Source organism: Rhinolophus hipposideros, assembly GCF_964194185.1.
Source record: "Rhinolophus hipposideros genome assembly, chromosome: 12".
Taxonomy (NCBI): domain Eukaryota; kingdom Metazoa; phylum Chordata; class Mammalia; order Chiroptera; family Rhinolophidae; genus Rhinolophus; species Rhinolophus hipposideros.
Window position 1 is genome coordinate 70,759,450 of NC_138058.1, and position 24,031 is coordinate 70,783,480.

Below are 24,031 nucleotides of genomic sequence, written 5' to 3' on the forward strand. Positions count from 1 at the left end.
AGGGCATGCACCAAATAACAGCCAGGTGCTAATCCTGTGGTTACAAATGGCTGCAAACAAAGGCTGCACTTTGAATTAAGGCTCTGGCCTGCACATCAAAGATTTAAACTGCACCTCCCCAAAAAGACAGGGACAAATAATATTATTGGTTAAAAGAATATAGAAATATTAGAAGGATATGTTTATATTCCAACAAAGTGGTAATGCATTTCCATTTGTCCAAAAATCTAAGCCCAAAGGCAACCCCAAGATTGCGCAGCACTTAGCAATTATGCAGAGTTCACTGGCAGGAAATTCTCTTGCCAAAGCAATTGCCAAGGAGAACGCCTTGTTGGGTCGTGGTGCCCCGTTACCCCATAACCTTTGTGGCTTGTATCTTTTGTAAACCAATGTTGTATGGTAGTGAGACCCATGAACGCTGAGGAAGACTTTCACCGAAAAAAGAAAGCATGTGTCTCCAAGGAGGCAGAGGGACTTCCTGGGAACAAGGCACATGGTGTAAATGTGCTCACCCCATCCTGGAAGCAGTTGGCAAACAGGTGTGTCTGGATGATAGGGTCTGTAGTCAGCTGTGGTCTGAGCCAGGAGCACACAGACAATCCAATCGATACAGAGCCAGGACTATCCTAATAGCCTGTAGCTTTTTTCGGGAAAGCCCCAGCATTCAGCACCAGCAAAAAAATTTTAATTGTTGCAAGAATCACAAAATTTGGTCAGTAGGTTGAGAGATGGGCCCAGATCACTAGTGTGGAAAAGTTCCCTGCTCCTCTCCAGAATGAGCCCTGTCTGTTCACCTCCATCCGACCGCTGAGGGGGACAGCAGACCAGGAGATCCCCTCAGTCCCTCTCCTGAACCCTCAAGTTCTCTCCCAGCAGTAAGACCCAGCAGGTTTGCCCCTGCAACCCGCTGTTTTCAAGAATGATGAGATTTTTTGACAACTGAGACCTGGGGTGGTGAATATTCTTGCACAGGGTCCCACAGCCAGCTAAGGCAGAAAAAACTATGACTAAATAGAGCCCAGGCCTCCAGACTCACTAAGTTTGGGTCCAGCGCTCTGTCCAGGCCTGGCTCCACAACACCACGTGGCCCTACTACATACTAACAGGAATAAAAGGTCCAAAACAAACACAAAAATGCTTGGTAATAAAACTAAGGTTGGCAAATAAGAAGCATTATCAAAATATAGAACCATAAAACAGGTCTCCCAACATTTCTAGGGGGAAAAAGTGTAAGTGTATGTTTACTTCTTGATTACTATACATTTTCTTCAATCGCTTACTTTAATTCATGAGACCCAAATTATGGAACAAAAGAGAAACACTAAATTTCACCATCCTACCCCAATTTTAGAAAAAAGAAAAACTGTTTCAAGTTCCTCTTTTCCAAAACACTCCTACCATCCCAAGAAAACTACTGGATTCTAAAAACTCTTGGGATGAACACTGCCAGTTGTTTTAGTTCAAGTGTCCTGTTTGGTGGTTAAAAAATAGGGTTGACATCTGTTTTCTGCAATGATTTCACCTTCCACACAATTATTAGCCAGGTACCTACACTCTAGCACTTTGGCACTTAAAAGTTATTTCCAAAACACCACTTTTCATCCTACATTTCCCCATCCTTCCCCAAAATAAAATAATTTGCAGGGGCATTAGATGGAGCTAACTAGGCCCAGCACCCACTAAACTGCAGGAAAGGTGCACAGAGGCCCGGCAGGCGCGGAACCAGGCTGTAATCTGAGAACCCAGCCGGATTCCTGGTTTCAGCCGGCCGCCCAGCAGCTGTGTGACCTTGGGCATGGAGGGCAACCCCCAGGCGCCTCAGTTTCCTAACTGCACATCAGGAATCCTAAACATTTTTTTTTTTAATGTCCTCGGCTAACGGCAGGGGCTGCGTGCCGCCCAGAGGGGACCCGCCCGTCCTCCCGGGATGGAGCCAGTCCCGCGCTCCGGGGTCCCACCAGCGACGCCGGGTCCGCCGCACGGCTCAAGGCAGCGCTGCGGGCGCCCCGAAAGCGGAGCCCCGAGGGATGCTCGCGAGGCAGCCGATCCCCGGGCCCGTTTCCCCGCCTCCCTCCCGTAACCACTTCCCCGAAAGGGCCGCGGGACGGAGCTCGGTCCTCGGGCGTCAGCTCGGCCGCAGTGGCCCGGCCCGCCCCGGCCTCGGCGCACGCCCCTCGCCCGGCCCAGGCAGCGGCTGGGCTCGGCTCGGGGCCCCACGGCGGAGCGGAGGCTGCTACTCACCCGCGGCCGCCGCGTGCGCGGTCTCCTTTGTATGCAAACACCCGGCCCGCCTCACGCCGGCTGTCAGGGCGCCCCGGGGGCGGGGCCAAGGGGGCGGGGCGGGGCTGGAGGGGCGGGGCTGGAGGGGCGGGGCTGGAGGGGCGGGGCCGAGCGAGCGGGTCGGCCACGAGGGGCACCGCGAGGCGCGGGCTGCTTGGCCGCTTTCAGAGCCCGCTGGGCTCAGGGCGGTAGAGACCCCCTCCGAGGAAGGCCTGGGTGCGCCAGCCCCTCCTTCATCGCCTCCTTTAGCTTTCCCGTGGGCGTGGAACCTTAGGCCATGCTTCTGATTTTCCTCCCCCAAGCCAAAGTCTTATATTTAATTCAGGCTAGAGTGACGTTGACGGATGCTCAGGCTTGCAGTGAGCCTGCGAACCGGCCATCAGGGCAGCCTGGTAAACCGCAGGGAACCACCCCCCAGGGCCTGGCTGGATGGCATCTGGGCCCTACTCTCCCTGAGCATTGGGACCTAGCGGGTCCCTTAACCTTTCTGACCCGGGCCTTTATTTCTTCAACCATAACGGGGCAGCTGCGTTGGCCGTATGGTGATCTACATTTCATTCATTCATTAAGCAAATACCTTTCACTGGTCATTGTAACCCTGAACAAGAGAGACAAGGCCCTGCCCCCTTGCATGGAACAAATAAAGAGTAAAATTATCTCTGATGGCAAAATGATTTAGATCATGTGAATGAAAAAGGGGTTCTGTAATAATACTGACAAGTCCAGTGACCAAAAGTAACCTCCAGGGTGATCTGATTATAAATTCCTAACTGGGCAGGTCATGGTAGGTAGGCATGCCCAGACACATAACTTTTTAGTAAAAGGTTTATCTTTGCCTTATGGAAGCCCTGTCCATGATTCCTTGTGCATCTAGGTTAACACACTTTGAAATGACAAAGTAATCCTCTATTTCAGAGCCCTCAGAGGTGTAACTACCCTTAAGGGAGCACAGAGACTTGTTAATTGTCCTATAATCCAATCCCACCTTGCTTTCCCCCACCTTTACGTAATCCTCTTTACGTTCCCTCCTTAATCCCTAATGCATAAGAGAAATGGCAAAACTGTCACTCTAGGAGGCATTTTTCTCAATCTGTCAAGATCTTGCCTCTAGGAGTATCCCCTTTTGGCTCAAATAAACTCATAAAAATTCTCTACAGGTTTGGTTGTTCTTCTGTCAACAGTCAGATGATCAGAGGTGGTTACATTTGAACTGATATCCTAAATGACAAGAAGCATTTGAGTTCTACGAAGATGGGGAGAGGAGACAGAGCTTTCTGGAGAGCAGAAACAGCAAGTGTAAAGGTCCTCTGTGGGGGTCTGGGGCCATGGCCAGCTAGCTAGAGCAGTGGGTAGTAGGGACCAAAGCTGTAGGGCCCGTGGGCCAATTTAAGGAGTTTACATATTACAAGAAGGGCTTAAAACTGGAAATAATAGAATCTAATTTACATTTTCAAAACACTTCTCTGCTATCTGAAAAATAGACTGTAGGGGGCAGGAGCAGAAGCTCAGACTGGCGGCTCCTGCAGGAAACCAAAGGAGATGATGGGGGCTCAGACTGATGGGGGAGGACAGGAGGGGATGGTCGTGAGAAATGGAAAGACTTCAGATATATTTTGGAGATAAAACCCATGGACTGGCTGACATCTAGGGTGTGACACGATGAAAGGAAGGAGAATCAAGGGTGAAATCTCCATTCAGGGCTCGAACCACCCTTACTAAGTGCTCCTTACTAAGATGCAGAAGGAAGAAAGAGGGAGAAGGTGGAGTTGAACGGAAATTCAGGCTCTAAGTTTGAGATGCCTTCCAGCCTCCCCAGCGGAAATGTCGGGAAGGCTTCTGGAGCTCAGTGGAGAAGCTCCAGGGCTGGCGGGAGTCGGGGGCTGCCTGCCTCGGGAGTTTTGCCCAGGTGATGCATCTTCCATCCGACTGGCCATGTGTGGATGCCCTATTAGCTAGTCTTGGGGAAACTCCCATCTAGGCAGCCCCTGTCCCCCATAAAAGCAGGTGACCTCCTCCCATGCTGGCACTTCAGAGGAGGCAGCTACACCAGGCGATCAGCATTTATAAGTGAGATCCCTCCACAGCAGTTTCCCAGAGACCAGAGTTCAGAATGTAAACTGCAGGGCCCCAGAAGGAAGTCTTCTTATGTTCTCCTCTCTACTCCCCTCCCTCCAGAGAACATCTGGCCTTGGTGTCAACAAGCAAGTCTACCCTACAAGGAAAGGCTTTCTGGAAGCAAAGTCCAACTTCAGGCCACTTAAGTGAAACATTAGTTTAAAATAAATCTTGAATTATTAAAACTTGGAGACTGTAAGTCTAAAAACAGAAAATCCAGTCCAAAGCACTCATCCTACAAATGACGACCATGGGGGCAGAGTGGGGTTGGGGTTCGCCCACGTGGGCACATCTTAACAGGACCCAGCTAGACCCCAAGCTAGTGAGGTCTGATGGCTGCCCAGCTTAACCTGCCACCTCAGGGAAAGCACTTTCCCTGCCATCTCTGTTACTGCCACACATCTCAACAGGGCCAGACTAGAAGGGGGCAATTTTTCCAAACAAGCAATTAGGAGAAAACACACACTAGACTCATATTTCACCATAAGCTGAATAGGATTCAACAAAGCCCTGGCGCTTCTGATGAGCCCTGTCTGGAGTCCCCCTGGGAGGGCCCTTGCTGTGTTGTCAGCAGCTGGGTAGTAAGAGCTGTGACTCAGCCACTGTGGCTGAGGTGATCCCCTTGGCCAATCCCAGGACCTGCCGTTTTCAGCCCAAGTCGGAAGAGAAGTAGGAAGAGAAGAAGGAACAGGATGAATAAAACTTGCTCTAGCTGGCTAGAGGAGGAAGGAGGGGTGAGTGATGCCAGGGCAGAGCAATGCACACATCCTTGATTCTATAGACTCAGTTTCACAATCTGGAAAGTGGGGTGGGCGAGGCAGATGCTCAATCCATAGATCCATTTTCAGGAAGCAAAAGGCCATCGTGTATATCACATAGCATGAGTGCTGCTGACTTGAAAGAGTTTTAAATTCTAGAACCCTCTACATTGAGGAGTGGTGATTCCTAGAAGGATTTGTCCAGTGCTGAGCCCAGCTCACTGCCCCCCAGGACTCAGAAGGCTGCTGGCCGCCCTCTGAGGAGGGATACCCAGAGAACATGGTATTGCTAAGGAGATGTAAGGCTAAACAAGGACTAGTCCTCTGCATATTAAAGCGACCAGAGTGGTGTAAGCAGTCCTGGTATCTGGAAACCTCCCCACTTTTAGCCAGTGGCAATAACATCATTTTCTTGGGAGGGGAGGCAGGAGGATGACGATCCCCATCAAATACTGCAGGTGGGTATACAATGGACTGGTCTCCTGACCAGTGAGAGGTGGCCTGGGTGGTCAGCTCTGTAATTGCCCCTGCAGAGAGGAACACAGAGCAGTGCTCCTGCAGAGGGCAGTGTTCAGGGAAGTGAACAAGGACGTGTTCATCTCTGGCAGCGCAGGGCTCCCGGGAAGGGGAAGGGAGGGGATCTCCTCAGGACCCAAGGCCAGTCTTTGGCTGGGGCCCTTGAGGAGGTGACTTCAGTGGGAACAGTGCCTTGCTGACGCCTCAAGGTGGGAACCAGCGATCCCTGGTGCCACCTCACTTCCTCAAAGGGCAGAGGACAGAGAAGCCTGGAAATCCACCAGAGGTGGACCAGGCCCCTGGTCGCCGGTGGGCTGGCAGACCACAGCAAGTTTCGTGGGAGAAGAGGTAGGTACGAGAGGCCCTGGGCTCCGTGGGGAGAGGAGCAGGGGGGAGGGCAAACCAGGGGAGCAAATGTCTAGAACCAAAGCACGGAGGGCACATCCCCAAATTAGGGTGAGGACCGTAGATTAGGGCTGAGGCGTGCAGAGGGAAAGAAGTCACGGGGAGATAAAGGGGAGAGGCGGACAGCTGGCCCTAGCTGGATCTTGGTGACCACCCCACCCCACTCACCCTAACAGGTGTATTAATTAGGACGCCTTGAGTGCCCTCCCTCAGCCATGCGCCGAGCACAGCCGAGGACTCATGGGACCCATGCACACAGTGCAGCAGGGAAACAAGGAAACTACCCAGGCTTGGGGCAGAGAGAGCTGCACCCACGGGACCCACTGTGCCCAGTGGGCCCACGCTACTTCACCCACTTGGAGAGCAGCCACCACCCGTCCCTCGCTCAGTCACAAGCCCTCGGCTTCGTTCAACCCTCCTCTGTTGAGTGCCTGCCCTGTGCCAGGCCCTGTGTGGAGTGCTGGGGGCTCCACTTGGGGGAGCAAACCAGACAGGGCCTCTGTCCTCAGTGAGTGTGTGGTTGGGGCAGTAATCACGGCCAATTACACAAATACATATAAAAACTGTCAACCTGCTCAGCACCGCTATGAACCCGAGGGTTGTACACCTCTGCAGGATTTCACCTGCTCCACCCCTGAAGAGGAGAATTCAGCCAAACTCAGTGGCCTGAGCAGGCACTAATTTGGCCTAATCTAGGCCAGTCATGGAGGAGCAGAAGGATGGGAGAGGGAACAGCACATGCAGAGTGGCCTGGTGTGTGCAGCGGCTGGAGGAAGGCCCTGGGTGGCCCCTGATGGGGTGAGGGGCATACACAGCAAGTCCCACGCCTGCCCTACCAGTGGTTCCCAGCCTGTGTCCCCTGTGATCAAGAGGGGCTGGGACACCCTTTCTCCTCTGGCCAAATGCGGAAGATTCCTAATGAGCCAGGCTAGGACAAGAAAGATATTTTTGCTACACTATTACTTGTCGCCTCTTCCAGGTCCGCAGGACCCAGTCTCCATACAACAGCCCACACGCCTTGGACGTTATGACCTTTGGAGTGGATTTCAGATCAGGGTGTGTAAGTTCAGCTATACGGTCTTCACCCTTCCCAGCTTTCCCCCAGCCTCACAGTGAACACTTGTCTCATCTTTGCCAGTCCAGGATTCATATGTAGACTGTTTGGTGTGGCACAAGCTCTTGCCATCCAGACTAGACGCCAGGCTCGGTAGAGCAGCGTCTTGCTGGATTATGGAGAAGGTGGGGAAGGGAAGGGAAGAGGAGAGATGAGCTGAGATGGCAGGAATGAGATTTTCTAATGTTTTAGTCATTGGCAAGGCCATATGAGAGTCCATACTAGATAAATTTACCCAAGAAGAAAACATATTTGGAATTCAACTGAGAAATGCATCTGCTATCGACTAAATTTTTATGTCCGTCACCCTTTCCAAGTTCATATATTGAAGCTATAATTCCCCATGCGATGATGGCATGTGGAAATAAGGAGGTAAATCGACTTAGATGAGGTCACGAAGGTGGAACCCCACGAGAAACCTGTACCACAAAACTAAGCATAGTGACCCAGCCTCTGACCTCAGTAAGAGAAGCTGACACCAGAATAAAATCAGGTTCCCACAAAGAAGGCGCTATGCAGCCTGTTACAGTGCTCTGAGCTGCGCCAGGTAATTGTTCAGCTACTAAACTTTTCAGCTCATAGCTCTTTGTTTGCCCCCACTTAAGATAAAATCTAAGATGCTAAATGATATAATTCTGTCTCAGCTGTAAGCAAACAGAAAGGCAGAAAAGGACATGCTTTGCCAACATACCATACTGTTAACAGCCGTCCACATTGACACCTACTTGTTGCCTGGAACCAAAATACAATGTCTTTAATCGTTGACCTAAAACCTGGGGTTTGTGGTGGGAAGTAACTCTAAACTCTGAGACCTCAAATCATGGATCTCATTATCTCATGTTCTTACTGTGTTTCCCCGAAAATAAGACCTAGCCGGACAATCAGCTCTAATGCGTCTTTTGGAGCAAAAATTAATATAAGACCCAGTCTTATTTTACTATAAGACCCGGTCTTTATAATAATGATATAATATAATTAATATAATATAATGTAATGTAATACAGGGTCTAATATAATATAATGCATAATCTAATATATAATATAATATAATATCAGGTCTAATATATAATATGATATCATATAAGACTGGATCTTATATTAATTTTTGCTCCAAAAGACGTATTAGAGCTGATTGTCCGGCTAGGTCTTATTTTCGGGGAAACACGGTAGAATAAATGAAACAATTCTAGAATTGAACATTCTCACCCACCCGTCACACTCTACAGCAGTGTTTCCCATGAAAACTTGTCACATATTAGAATCACCTGGGGACCTCTCAATGCCCAGACCACAGTCTGCATCAATTAACCACAGTCCTTGGGGTGGGACACAGGAATCAGTATATTGCAAACTCCCCATGAGACAGTTACATATGAGCCAGTGTTCTAAGGGCCCACTTTCCTTCATGCTGTACCTTGACTGTCATTCTCTCTCTCAAAGCCCACCCTCCCCTCAACCAGCCCCTGACGCCAAGAGTCAGCATATATTGTACATTTTTTGTAAATGTCCATATAAACGGAACCCATACAAGCCAACTCAAGTAAAGTAAGTGAGTGTGTCTGTGTGTGCCTGTGCGTGTGTGTACACATGCGTGTGTGTGTATGGAGTATGATATAGTGAAAGGAGCCAGGAATTCCAGAAATGGGCCTTGATCTATGGTGACTTTCTCTCTCACTTTCTGTCCATTTGGTTAGCTCTGCTTCCTTTCTCTCTCCCACCTTGCTTCCTCTGCTTCTTCCCATGTTCCCCTCCCTCATCAAGCTGGCCACACACAGCTCATCATGTACCATTGCCCTTCACATGACTTTTACATGACCTTCCACTTCAATCCCCTAACCCCGAAATTTTGAGAGAGAAATCGGACTCACCCAGGTCATCTTCTCAACCTACAATACACAAGTCTTAGACAGGTTGCTGACATCCTAGGAATGGCTACCTTAGGGTCACTTTCCATGGGAACACTTTCTCTATTACCTTTTGGGCTCTCTCTCCATCCCTTGTTCCTTCAGTCTTGCAAAAGGAACTGTACTGTTGCGACTCAACTGCCCCTTTCTGGTGTAGGGTCAATACAGATTGAGAAGAAATCTAATCTTCCCTGGTACAATAAAAAGAAGAAATTGTCTTCTTCCCTTTCTTAGAGCATTTACTATGTGGCACTTCTCATTATTAAATTATTTCTCTGGAACTCTGAGACGTAAATAAATCTTTTAAAAAGCTAAATAAGCCCCTGGACATCTGTACGACTCAGAAACGTCTGAAGGTCCTGGAAACCATCTGTGTGGAACGTGAACAATAAGGGAGGTGGCGGCCCTACTTCCCAATTTCTGGGAGGGTAGGCGCCAACCTTCGGCAGGTGCCATGCCTCCCTCCAAGGTACAAAACTAGCTCCTGTCCTTAAAGTACCGGAAGTTTCATTTTTACTTTGGATAAAAGCAATAAGTAACACAGATGGCCACGCCGCGACTAGGACAAATCATATGTGACACATGGTTCTGTCGAGTCCTCAGACCCAAGGACCAGCAGTCGTTTAACTTGAGAACATGTATCAGCCTGGCTACATAAGGGGGTGAGGTGTCATTCTGTCTTTGCAATCTGGCCATGGTGGGCAAGCCATAATATGATGACAGGAAGACTGGGCAGCAAAGGCAACTCAGGTAGACGACGTCTACGATGGTCTAGATACCCAATTACGCAGTCGAGCAATGAGCAGAAGTTGGTTGCCATGGAGAATTAACACAGGGACAAAATTTACAAATGTACAAATTTTTGAGTAGATGAAAATGGCAGCTCCAGCAGTAACACCACCCATCACCACGCAGGCTCAAGGCAGGATGTGGATGGCACCTTTTCTGTGGGCGTTATGTCCTGACCCCACGCTGGGAAGTGAGAGCCCTTGTTCCCCTCACATTTAAGTCCTTTTTGGGATGAGGAAAACTGATTTATTTCTTCAGTCAGCCATTAAAGAAAGGCAGAGATGGGGAGACAAAAGTGTTTGGGGAACAGTGCTCACATTTCCTGTCCAGGGGTCCAAGTGTGAGTGTCTGTCTACACAAGCTGGCTGTTTAGAGAAGTCTCAGACAACTCCCCAGTTCCAAGCCAGAAACCAAATAAAACAAAACAAAGAAAAAAAACCATTATCTTAAAATCCCAATGAAATTGTACTTCCTATAAATACTCGTTTGCTGATTCCTATTGTATTACTAATTGTTCTCAGTATTACAAACACCTCAGCTCTCTGGAATAAATGAAGGGAGAAAGGAAGGGTTGGAGGTGGACGAAGGCAAACCTCACCTACTTCACAAAGATGCTGTGGGCTCCTTGGGTCGTGGTTTGGGAATCGAAGTTCCTGTCCCTACTGCCTCTTGTCCTTCTAACAGGAATTAGACTCGGAGTTTCCTATCAGGCACCAATTTGGAGAACTCCCTGAAAATACATTCAGTATCACATGCTGGGACCTAAATAACACTGCCTTTGCATTTCCCATGTTAATAAAATAAAACATTGGGAAAAGTTATTTGAATAAATTAGAATTTTACAGCTATGGACCATGGCTTATCATTCTTAAAAGAACTCCAAGAGTCCATTGATTACACTTAGTATATGAAGAGAGCTGCAGAGGAGCCCACAGCAAACCGGTTAACAGAAGATAGAATCGAAACTCCACAAGTCTTGTCATAGGGCTCTAGTGTCCCCAGATTTCAGTCACTGAGATCATTCTTCGGTGAGTTCTGTGCCTGAGAAGCTGGCACGTAGGGAAGCTACTGAAACCTCATTACGCCCCACCCTCCCTGCCATTTACCTTAGCTGCTGAAGAAAGCCTGGGCTCTCCCTTTGGGGTGCATATTGATAGGACCCTATCAAACTTCCGTCAGCTTCATATGGACATCCCTGCGCATGGGAACTTTGGCCTCCTGGTTGATTTTCCTTTCTCCTAGTTGTCTAGTTCTCAGCAGCCTAGGCCACCACTGATTGGCTGTTGCTAGGATAGGCATGGTCTTACCCTTCTCTCTCGTGCCCCACCTCCTGCCCTACCATTTTCTCTCCCTCTCTATCGTCCTTTCATCTGTGCTCTCTGCAAAGACTTCAGGAAATGCTCATGGTTGAGTGGCAGGATTGTGATGACGTCACTGGAGTTATGATGTCAGTATGTAGTGGTGCTCAGAGAAAGAGAGAGAGAGAAGAAGTTATGAGTGAGGACTGAGTAAGGCTGCTGTGTGGAGCTAGTTTGAGACCAGCACCGAATTCAGAACAAAGTCTGGTCAACACTGGTGCCGGGAGAAAGCTTGGAGCACAGCATGACTAAACCCTTGCATGAAATTGGATTTTGCCTTGCTGATTTCTGAATTCACAACAAGTTAACTAGAAGAGACTTTTAATTCAGAAAGCTGCACTCCAACAAATTGAAGAAATGTTGAGGGAATAAATTACCTTATCTATTTTTTACAAAGCATGAAAATTTGGTGTTATCTACTAAATGTACTGTTAAGAGATTTCAGTAATAAATGTCATTGCAGAAAAAGCATCATTTCCAAGAAATGTAAGCTATATATGAGCTCTTTGAAATGCCTAAGCCATAGGGAAAAATGATGACTAACTACAGGATACAGTTATTGAATTATTGTCCAAGCAACTAAAAATAGTTCTAAATGGTGTTCAAAGTGGAAAGTTATGATACGGTCAGAACAGAATCCCATAAAGCACACGGAGTCTTGCTCAGGTGTGACTCTGGGAGCCCAGACTTCTGGCTGCACAGCAGGAGATATCCAGTGCCCTGCTCAGCCCAGTTTTTACACAAATGCTTCGGATCAGAGTGGGGCTCTCTTCTCATAAGCCATTTCTTTGGGCATCACCAGAATGCCTACTATCTAATCTTATACATCAGTGTGGAAGGTTCATGAACCATGGGTCTTCTCGCTCTGAGAAAATACCAAGTCAGAGCCAGCTATCCTGGTCTTCCAGACGCCCAAAACCTGCTTACCACATCTTCTTTGGATGGTGCTTTTGAATCATGACGAAAAAGTCATATGTGAAAGGAGCTCCTACAAGGAAAACAATTTTTTCTTTCACCTCCAGCTCATGGTACCTTGGATGGATTCGTGGTTACTGATGGTAAAAGGCTGGGCAGTGCGTTCTAGTAACTGCTTGGCATTTGTACATTGCTTTGTTCTCTTGTCATCGTGCAACACAGCACCTTTCAGGAGATCATGTGCGAACTTGGCATATTCAACTGTCCTAAGAGAATGCCGTGGAGGCAGCAGTACCTACCATAACTACATATCATTCCAGCTAAATACTGGGTGCTTCTATGGTCTCTACAGATCACGTCAACCCCTCCTCACCAAAATATGGGGTCTAAAAATTGCTCACTTGCTTCTTAAATCGTGATTCCCATCTTCAAAAGTGTATAGTATTCTACTGAGACCGGAAGTGGTATTCCTCAGGTTGGCATGCCCAATAGGCACGAGGCACCCCGCCAGCCTCAGTAGAGTAAGATCCCAGACCTTTGCATTTCCCTGTCGTATTGGGCTGCATGGATACACTTCTGTTAGCCTGAAACCAAGGAAGTCATGTTTCCTGGTATTCTCTGCATGTTAGGCCACACTCACAAAGCTGTATTCAGTGCCGGCCATCAGACTTAAGAGTCATAAGGACAGCAGCACACCTGATTGGTAGGGAATGACCCAGCATGAAAGGCTGGCTCTGAGTGCAATAACCAAAGCTATTTAACCTGCAAAAGAAAACCCAGTGTGGGGAGTGGGAGATGAGGAAACAGTGGCCTAGTAGCCAAGGGTGACATGCGAGAATTATATTTATCTATACATTCCCAAGGAACTAAAGAATGAAAGGAGGTGGATTTGTGATCATTATAAAAGGACCTCAGGAGACAGGTCATGCCTGTGCAGGGACCATCTGGGCTGTGTCTGGAGCTTGGGAGCTCCTGGCCGGACCCCCAGTTGAAAAAGGATGTGAAGAGTTCTGATCACGAGGCAGCAAATTGAACGCGATTCCCTTCATGCTTGTCCCAGCTCTGACTCCATGAATCAGCTCTCTCTCTTCCTTTCTGTCTTCCAGAGTGAGCTGCTGGCTCTTGTGCAAAACCAATTTGAGAATTCCGGGTTAAGCTCCACTGTGCCACCCATGTCCCCGACCCATAAAGGAACGGTGCTGAGTGGAGGTGGGCAGATAGGGCTCAGAACACTGCCACCTGCTCCTCCCATGTGTGGATTGAATTAGCTACTCTCCCTGCCACCCCCAGGAGGACCTTGTTCTAGGGAAACCCACGCTGCCCAGAAAAGGCAACCGAGGCTTCGGCCCCAAGAGGAGAGAAGGAACTAAAGAACTCTGTCTGAAGGGACTCTGAGAGAAAGCTGGTTCTGAAAGATTCTGGTGAGTTTCACATCTGCCCCAGGCCAGACCCCAGGGTCTACGCGTAAGTCCCCCGAGGCCCCCAGAGGGAACATGGCTGTCCCTGATCTCTACACTAAATGTGACCTGGGCCTCAGCCAAACTCTGTGTTTTTCCCTCCCAGAAAAGGGAGGATACAAGCCCAGTAAAATATCCCTCAAGTCTTTCTGGAGTCTGGAGTGTCCTACACAGGGCTGGTTCTAAGGAACAGAAGACCTGGGTTCTGTCTGGGCTGTGCTCTGTCACTCGCGAGACCCGGCACATGTCACCTCAAGACCTTGTTCTCCGCATCGGAAAGTGAGGAAGCGGGGAATAGAGGATCATCCGCTCTGACCGATCACTTACATTGTCTGAGATGTGACTTCATGGGTGCAAACATCTTATATCATCATCCCTGCCCGCTGCCCCCGGCCCCAAACACACACACAGTATGGTAACTTTCAATCCTGGGTCCATGACACCCTGGGCATGTCTAATCATTTCAAAATCTATTGAGATCGTTTCAGAAGAAGGAACAAACATGAATTGACTCTAACTTGAAAATGGGTAACATCCCACCCAATACTTTCTCTTCTCCCCTCTCCGTCCCCTGAGGAAGTCTAAGTGAAGGTTTGGGCACCACTAACCTAGAGGAAATTCTGAGCAGAGCACAGCATACTCAAAACAAAGAATCAGTTGGGAGTTTCTTGAATTTCAAACGGGAGGGAGGGATGGAGGCAGCATTTATCCTTGTCCCAACACTACTCAGTTTGAGTTCTCTTCCTGTCGCACCTTGCTTTGTAATGGCAAATCCACTCCAGGACCACATAGCTCAGTCAACGCTCAGCTCATCCACAGGGTCCTCGGGAGACTCAGAGGCAGATGGACCAGCCAGAGAGCATCAGAACGAGGGAACATCGCTCTGACAGACATTCCCCCCCAGGCCCCGCGTCCCCAGTATCAAACGTCGGACCACACGTCAGGTGCCACCGCTGCCCTGGCTTTGCTAATTCTCCACGCAGCCTAAGCTGAAGCCATAGTGGATTGTTTGCATTTCTTTCAGCGTGCACTGTTCTTTCCACCCCAGGGCCTTTGCACATGTTGTTTCCACTACAGAGAATCCCCTCCCTTCTTCACCTGGCTCACTGCTACTCATTCTTCGACCTCAGTGCAAGCATCATAATCTCCCCAACTATGTCAATTCTCCCTCTTAGACACTCTCACTGTTCTACATATCTTTCGTTCAAAATATTTATTATAATCAAATGTTCCATTTGTGTGTGCCATTATTATAAAATCCCTCGCCAACAGACAGACTCTGAAGGAAAGACCATTTCTGGTTAGGTAACTTGCAGAGTGCCTGGCACTTAGTAGGTACTCAATAAATATTTTTAAATGAATGCTCAAATACCATATCAAGGGCCACAATGGCTGGTTGCTAATATATATTTATAGACATAAGAATAACAAAAATAAACTCTAATAAAAACATACTCGTGCTAATAAAAAGTAACTAGGCACGTACTGCTGTTAAAAATATCAGCGTTCTTATCATGAATGAAGCAGGAGGGACGTCCCGAAGAATGCACTCATTTACACAACAAGCCATTTCTGAGTGCTTACTGTACGCAACGGACATGGGGGTTAACCTATTAAGAGATGCCTCTGTCCTCAAAGAGGTCACCATCCAGTATATATACAGAGAAAACAAGGACATGCCACTCAGCACAAGATGCCCACGGGGTGGGAGAAGGGATTGGTAAATGGGAGGATTAAGAAAACACATTAAAATGAGACATTCATACAATGTTTCTATGCACAAATGAGAAAGGGGCCTTGGGATGGCTCTACAAACCCAGAGAATTCACTGAACAGGAAGATTCTCTAGAAGATTCTAACTAAATACATTATTGTTGGATCTGATTGTGCTGGTGCCTGTCACTAATCCACGCCAGACACGCAATGCAGAGGGACTATAATGATTCATGTGTTTTTTTAAAGAAAGCAGTTGGGTAGGAGAGGCAGCTCAGCGCTGCCAAGTGGCGACTCAGTGATTGTCATCAGACGCTTGCGCAATAGCTCCAGGAGCGATGCTGGACAGGAAAGAACACCTGGGCAGATGGCAGGTGGAGCAGAACAGACAAGCAGGCGTTTGTTTTCCCTTTACTTCCACGTATCTCATTACATTTCAAGGAAACTTCAGACCATACAATCTCACAACAATGAAGAGAAAAGAAGGGGCACCTTCAATGGAAAAGATACTCAGTTACATTTGGAAGGTGACAGCAAAGGGAAGGGTTAAGCGAAGAAATAATACGCAGCGAGCTACAACCTGGAATACTTGCAAGGGGGGCTACAGCCCCCTTCTGTGCGTGTGTGCTGGGGGGTGGGGGGCGAAGGAGACAGGCAGGGAGTCAGGGAGCTGCTCCTCCTAACAAGTAAAAAGAAAGGCCAACGTAAGTTCCAGGAAAAACCCACGGCCCCACAAGGAAAACTCCATACAGAGAAAGGCATACTCTGAACAGAACAAACTCAAACCAGGTGAGATTATAAGTAAATGGCAGAGTAAAGAAAGGAGAAGGCTTTTGCATAGGACGTTCTGTGAGAATCAGCGAGACTCTCCTCTGTCAGAGTGTAGGGATAGTGCATAGGATAATGTGCAAAGGAGATACGCAGGCTGGGGATAGGAAGAAGAAACCAGCTTTAATCATGAGCTAGCATTTCCTAGCTGATTTTCTAGAGACCAGGCACATGAAGCACTTTGATAAAATTCTTCAAAAATAAATTTAAATCTAGGCACATTTCCACTTCCTCCCTGACAAAAATGGGCTCCCTCCAAGAAAACTACATTTTTAATCCAGTCCTTTGTCAAACCTAAAGACAACAAGAAATAAAAGGAATAAGCAAAATATGGTTTCATGTAACAGGGCCAAGATAATCTAGAATTCTGGGAATTGTTGCTCTTCTTAGAAATGTTGCAATCAAAGCACAGGGTGGCCAAGAAGGAGGCATTTTCAAGTGTGAGCTGCTCGTTGGAAACACAACAGGAAGGATGAGGTAGGCTTAACGTGACAAATTGCAGCACAACATCCGCCACCTGAGCAAGACCAGTTAAGTAGTCTGGGTGGCCCTTTCGCTGCTCAACTGTCCCTCTAGAATGCAAGGCCTTTTGCCTTGAATGAACCTGCGCGTGTACATGGGGTAGAAGGGGTAGGTGTCCCGGGCAGTATTTCTTTGTGTTTCTGCTTTGCAGGGCCAGAGTCTTCAAACTGAGAGACAGACCGCTTACAGAAGCCTGTCCACAAATGTCCTCAAGTCCATGAAGAATTAATCACTGGCTGCTATGTATGAATGAGCCCACATATGACTCCACTGTGGTGCATTTCACAAAGTGTTGTCACCATGTCATTGTAGATACTCTGTCTCCTCCACTGGTTGGTGAACGCTTGAAGGAAAAGACCAACCATGGCACACTCATCACTGAATCCCGGTACCTAGCACATCTGCAACATAACTATGTAGAAGACAGACAGAGACAGAGGGACATTCTGAGTCTTCTGCCCCATTGTTTTTCCCCTTCATTTTTGGTTTTCTCATCACTAAGCACTTTTGGAAGTTATAAACTTACCTTCTACGGGTAACAGAATAAAAATTACCAACTACTTTGATAAGAAGAGACTTTGATTGGAAACCCACCTACGTGCCCTCACCCACCTCCTCATGCCATACACTCTCCCTGGGTGACTTTGCCCCCCTTGAGACTTCAGTGACACTGCCCTACCGATGACCCAGGCACATTTCAGTGTTTCTGGTGCAGCCCTTGCCCCTCAGCTCCAGGCCACCCATCCGACTACCTGCCTGCTGGACACCTCCACCTGGATGGTCCGCAGGCACCTCAAACTCAGCCAGGCCAACAATCAACTCCTATCTCCTGCCTCCAGGCGCCCTCCACCCCCCATGACTACCCTCTAATAGGGCTGCAGATCTGAGACAACTCTGCCGACTTAAGGCCCTTCAATGCCACCCCCTCTACTACCTGTAGGATAAAGTCCAAGGTCTTTAGAAAAGCAGATGAGGCCCCCTGGTCACCAGCACCCTGCTTCTCCTCCATGCTCATCTCCCACTGCTCCCCTCCTCCCACCACACGCTCCGTGCTCCTTCTTACCTCCATGCCTGGCCGACTTATCCCTCTTTCAAGGCCATACATGGCTCACCTTGTCTTGGAAGCATCTTTTGAAATGCTGAGTTACAAACCCCATTTCTCTTCTACACCATGCCTTTTGATAAACAGCAAGCCCTTTATGTTTAGGACTGAATGAACTCCCAATGCACACAGAAGGAACTGAGGCTCAGAGAGGTTAGCTAACTTGCTCAATGTCACATGTGCCAGGACTTTGGCCTCCTAAACCAGTGCCCCTGCTTAGATGGTAACAGTTTTCTATAATTTCGCCCTTGAAGCAGAAATTTCCTATTTCGATTCTCTTGTCCATTGCTTCCTGTCTTGTCACTGGATGAGCTCTGTGAAGGGCCCAGGACAGGGCGAGATGTAGAGACCTAACCGATTCTTTTCCCTGCCCTCTTCTCTTTATCCCACAGCCACTGGGGCTTAGCCTGGGGCTGGAAACCTGTTGGCCGTGGGCTCCAGGCCCCTGGGTCTGGAAAATGGGCATTTGGCCATGGGAAGCAGCCTCAGACCACCTCATGACTGGCAGCCTGCACGCCTATCCACAGGAGAGGGGCACACTTACCGGGACTTCCTGCCCCTTCTGTCCTCCACCGAGGATGGTTCCCCTCACTCCAGGTTCAACTGCCACTAACTGCCCCCAGGTCAGCATTCCTGGCCTCTGATTGGGCCCCATCCCTGCCAATCCCCTCGGAAATAGAACTTCTCACAGAGTTCCCGGGGCCAGGCCTTCCTCAGCAGCCGTCTTCCTGCGTTTAAGCGGGGCCTCTGGTCTCATCTCAGGGAAGACTCTCTCGCTCTGGCCGGCATGGCATTAAGCCTCGTGAGCCTCCTGCAAATCCCCTTTGTCCACACTCTCGAGAAGTTCCTCTCTAGACTGAGCTCTTTGGGAGTGAAGACTGTTACTTTTATTCTATATCCCATGGCTTAGGACAGGCCACAGAGGGACAAATAAGTGTTCAGGCTTTCTCACTTCTTCCCTGGACGGTCCTATAGCCCTTTCGTGAACCTCTCTACCTGCTACTTATTACCTCACATCTGTTCTCCACAGACGAGGATCTCAGCTTTAAGATCTATGGGGTATATGGTGAGTTGTATAGCCCCGGCAAGGTGAGTGCACTAGCATGTAGGTTGGGACCACCACCAAACAGCAAGGGCTCAGAGAGCCAGGTCAAGCAAGAGCATCTGGAAGCTGAAATGAGCGTGAGCGGTGGAGGTGGCGCTGGCCTTCAGCCTGCTGAACTTGGGGTCTAGGGAGATCCCAGAAGACAGCATCCACGGGCAGAGCAGAGCGCAAAGCACTAAGTACAGTCACAGAGACAATCTGAAGGGCCTGGCTAAGGCTTTGGGACCAGGCATAGGTCAGTGAGACGAGGCAGGAGGACAAAGGAAGCAACAGGTGCAGGAGGAAGGAGCAGAATCTGCAGAAGGGCCCTGAGGGGCTGGGGCAGCTGCAAGGGCTCTTATCAGATACATGTGGCACCAATGGCAGGAGTACTGATATGAACCTTCCCTGTTGGCACAGGAAGCCACAGAATGCTGTGTAATCAGGGAGGTGACAAAATCAAATCGCTGCCTGGGGGAAGATGGATGCAGGGAGAAGAGATTAGAAGCTAGCCAAAATGCTCCTAGCCCCTTGGGGCTTCTCCAGCCTTCAGAAAGTGCCCCAGGCCAATGTGGCAGCTTCAGCTGAGCCGTGGGGTCCTGGTTTGGGGACTGTACCTGCCCACAGCACTCAGCCACCAAGAGTCTTTTCTCTCATCTCAAAATGTAACAGTATAATTAGGACATTCACAGTAACTTCACTCACGTTAATGTTTGAAGACCACACATTTCGAATCCATCCCGGGTCTCTCATGATTGGAATCTGAAAAACAAAAACATTAGAAATTATCTCATGGAAATGTTCTGGAATTACTGTATTTTGCCCAAATTTGTGAGGAAAAATTAAGGATGCACATTATACATAGGTACTATGTTTTCCTGAAAATAAGAACTAGCCGGACTATCAGCTTTAATGAGACTGTTGGAGCAAAAATTAATATAAAACCCGGTCTTATATTATGTAAGACCCAGTATTATATTATATTACATTATATTATATTATATTATATTATATTATATTATATTATATTATTGTATTATACTCGGTCTTATATTATAGTAAAACAAGACCCAGTCTTATATTAATTTTTGCTCCAAAAGATGCATTAGAGCTGATTGTCCGGCTAGGTCTTATTTTCCAGAAAACATGATAGTACTTATTCCATATCTATATAAATGTTTTTAATTCTTTTATTTATGTTTATGAGTTAAAAGTGTACCTCTAGAAATCAATAACGGTATCCGTATGCAAAATAATACCCTGGAATATGATAATAAGTTTTGTTGAACTTACCACGAACTTTGGAAGAGTTCTTGGCCTTCTATGATATATAAATATCATAACCTTGTATCTGTTCTTGTGTTTTGTAATTATTTGTTATGTAAAATTTCTTGTACCATAATATGTTAAAAATAAATGCTAAAATTCCTTTATAATACAAAAAACAAGTGCCTAAGAGTAAACAAATAAAAATTTGCGGGGCAGTTGATGGCTCAGTTGGTTAGAGCACGAGCTCTAACAGGTTCAATTCCCACATGGGCTGGTGAGCTGCGCCCTCCACAACTAGACTGAAGACAATGAGCTGCCACTGAGCCCCCGGAGGGGCGGCCAGATGGCTCAGCTGGTTGGAGCACGAGTTCTCAACAACAAGGTTGCCGGTTCGATTCCTACATAGGAGGGTGGGCTGTGCCCCGTGCAACTAAAGATTGAAAATGGCGACTGGACTTGGAACTGAGCTGCGCCCTCCACAACTGGATTGAAGGACAACTACTTGGAACTTATGGGCCCTGGGGAAACACACTGTTCCCCAAAATTTCCCCATTAAAAAATTTTTTAAATTACATAAATAAAAATTTTTTCCCCTGAATGATTGGGCCAAAAACATGGGTACACATTATAGAGGGGAGCACATTATACACAGCAAAATACGGTAGATAATGGTAGAGATCGCATACCTTGTGAATATACTTCAAACCACCGAATTGTACACTTTCACATGGTAAATTTTATGGGGTGTGAACTGTATTTCAATAAGGAAATTAAATAAGAAGGGTGTGGTGGCTTTTCTCTGTGCACGTTCAGTTAGTGTGAGGTCTGGGCAAAACGGGGTGCTCTATGAGGTCATAAATCTCTCACCCCTCCTTCACGCCATCTTCTGGTCCTCCCTAAAGTGATGTGACCTATCAGTGAAACTTCAGGAGATAAGGCAACATGGAAAATTGAGGGGATGTTGAGCCAGGGGACATGCCTTCAAGTGCTGCCTCTACTGTTCCTTAGCTGTCTGCCTACTCGGGCTCGTTTTCTTTCATGCAAAGTGGGCATAACAACAACCGCGGAGCTGACAGGTGTGCTGTGACTGGTCCATGCACGTGAAGGACCAAGCCTCATACACCATGAGCTACGGTGGCAATTGGGTGGCATTATCTGAGCAAGTAGGACCTGCACAGTGCGTGTGTTGGCAGGTGCCCCGATTAGAGCTTCCAAAGGGCCGTCACACTCATGTCACCCAGCCTGCCCAAAAGCCGGGCTGAGCTTTCCTAGGCCTTCAGTTAGACTTGTGTGGTGCTCAGAAACATATGCTCTGACTTCAACTAAAACAGGCCAAATCAACAACCCTCGAAGCCCCTCACTCCTATGTCCCTTATCCTGGCACTCCCTCTCCCTGTCACCCGACCTGCTCTCCATCTGATGCACTGAGCCTTTCCAGCCCTTATTGTGGATCGGCCGGTGGTTCATGGCGCTGCTTTACCTCGTTATTTATTGAGTTTCTTTCAGGGACCCTGTGCTTCGCTAGGTCGTGGGAATGCAGAGACGGGTAAAATACAAATCTTGTCCTCAAATCACTCGTAATCTAGTGGGGGGAGGGCAGGAATTCATGTAGAAAAGTTTGTCGTGGCCAGGGGTGGTGTCAGGACATGGCCAGCGTGCAGTGGGGGCACAGGAGGGAGCCAACAATCTGCCAGTGGGGAACCCAGGGAAGGCTGAGTGCCATCCAGAGGTGACATCTAGCTGCTTCTGAAGGTTAAGTGGGTCTCTCGGAGAAGAGAGGAAGGAGAAAGGCCATTTCAAGCAGAGAAGAAAGCGTGTGCAAAGAAACAGAGGCATCACACATGTGTTTGGGGAACGGTGAGGAGGGCACCGTGACTGGAGAGTAGTTGTGGCACGTGCACGTGGGCATGGAGTAGCCCCAGGTGGTGCCTATGGTCAGGAGACAGGGGTCGAGTGGGGCCATTATTTATTTTTTTTTAATGCCCTTCTCAAATAAAATCTTTTGCAGGAGCCCACATGTAAATAGATAGAAGGGGCACTGCTATGGTCATATCAAGGAAGGGGCCTAGATTCCGCATTCCTGGCTACAGGACCCCGAGGCTTCCGAGAACACACTTTGAGAACAACCACAGCACGAGACGGGAGCCACAGAGAATAAGGGGACTCGGATCTGTGTTGTGCAAGAGTCACTCACTCTGGCATTTGTAACGGAGGCAGAGAAGGGAATTCAATGGTGATTCCGGCAAAGGAGGGCCAGGGTGTGAGGGAAGGTGACAACAGTAGGGAGGAGGAAGGGGGCGCTGTGAGCGCCGCCTGCTGGTGGAATCCTCTGGGCTGGTGAGTGGCTTGGTTGGGGGTAAGGGGTAGGGTGAAGAGGGAGAGTTTTGAGGATGACTGAAGTTTCTGGTCCCTGGGGGACTAGGTAGATGATGATGCCACTAACTCAATGAGGAAAACTGGAAGGATCAGTTTGGGGAGGACTGTTCTAGAATCCTGGAACCGCAGCTGAAATAAAAAGGACAGATTTCCTATCTGGGAAAGAAGGCAGATATGAGTCAAGATTCTACCCAAGTCTGGATCCTTGTTGGGAAAGTGGGGCAAGGCAACTGGTTTCTTCATCTATAAATTACTTAATTTGGCAATTAATTCAGTCCTGGTTTCAACTGAACAGTGTGTTAAAAACACTTCTTGGAATCCAGTTACGACTTCTGTTTCAGCCCTTTGGAATATCACAGCATGCTGCAAAAAATCATGCAAGTTGGGCACAGATTTTCTGGATCATCCAACTCAAATTCCTCAGGGGGACAAGCACAGCCAGCGGCCTGCCAGCATGGCCTGGGTACAATAGTCACACTGATTACACGCCATGAGGTAGGCCGGAAGGCTGGCAGCAGCTTCACTTCGCAATGCTTGGGTTTGGTCCCAGTTAAAAACAAAGTTTCAAGTCAAATACCAAGTATATATTTTTACTGCCAGGGGAGCAATGACTCTGACCCCCCAAGAGTTTGCTCTGATTTCAGAGATTAAAGATAAACACAAGAACACCAAAAATGGTGAGCCCGTGTATTTCAACAATAATTTCTCTCAAAGCTAAGAAGAAAATAATCTCATTCCACCCACAGCCATCTGTTGTCAATCAAAATTCTATCACACGATGGGAAGCCCAGGCTTTGGACCCTGGGCACCAAGCAGTTAGCAATCTTAGGGGAAAACCACACACGAACCTGGATGTGAAGCCCAGTTCTCCCACTGAGAGCTGCGTGGCCTGTAAGGAATGTAACGTTTCCAAACCTCAAAGGCTCCACCTCCAAATATCATCACGTTGGAGATTAGGGCTTCAACGGATGAACGAGGGGCACACAACATTCAGGCCAAGGCAGTTCCATATGTTAAAACTTAAGTGAGGGACAGAAGGAAAACAAGAGTCGAGAATGAGGCCAATGCAAGCATGCCTTTCACTGAGCCCTTCTTATTTAGAACAGAAAGGCGACTCTGGCCACCAACGCCTAAAGAAGAGCCCAAATAATTCGCAGTTCATGGTATGACTGAGGTCAAAGCGAGCCAGCTGTTCAGAAGCTGCTCACCAATTCCTGACATCGAGTCTTCCACTTTTGACTGTCATCCGGGAACGGCAACTAACATCTACCGTAGGCAGTGTGTTATTGTTTTACAGTGTCATCACTTTTGATTCTTACATCAGTTCTATGAAGTAACTATTTTACTGTCATCCTTTTCTTACAGGTGAGAAGACTGAGGCTTAGAAAGACTTCAGGGAAACTGCTCCGCTGTTGACCTACAGGTCAGTATTTGGGGTCCAGACCTTGCCCCTCAGCTCCAGGCCACACATCCGACTACCTGCCTGCTAGATACCTCCACGTCAGCCAGGCCAACGGGCTGTAACC

At 48.1% G+C, this 24,031-nt stretch overlaps 1 protein-coding gene across 14 annotated transcripts in view; it reads right to left on the bottom strand.

Annotated features, from left to right (window-relative positions):
• LPIN1 (lipin 1) overlaps nt 1–24,031 on the bottom strand; it is a 112,177-nt gene that overhangs the window by 65,090 nt on the left and 23,056 nt on the right. For 8 of the 14 annotated variants that reach the window (XR_013994610.1, XM_081068366.1, XM_081068363.1 and 5 more), the window contains one exon: nt 19,566–19,622. Coding sequence is in view for 7 of the 14 variants with exons in the window: in XM_081068366.1 (XP_080924492.1) it covers nt 19,566–19,622 (57 nt within the window). In the remaining 7 variants the exon portion in view is untranslated. Of the gene's footprint in view, nt 1–2,241; nt 2,323–19,565; nt 19,623–24,031 lie in introns of those variants that run through there. The other 6 variants (XR_013994611.1, XR_013994612.1, XM_081068362.1 and 3 more) reach the window with 2 other exon arrangements.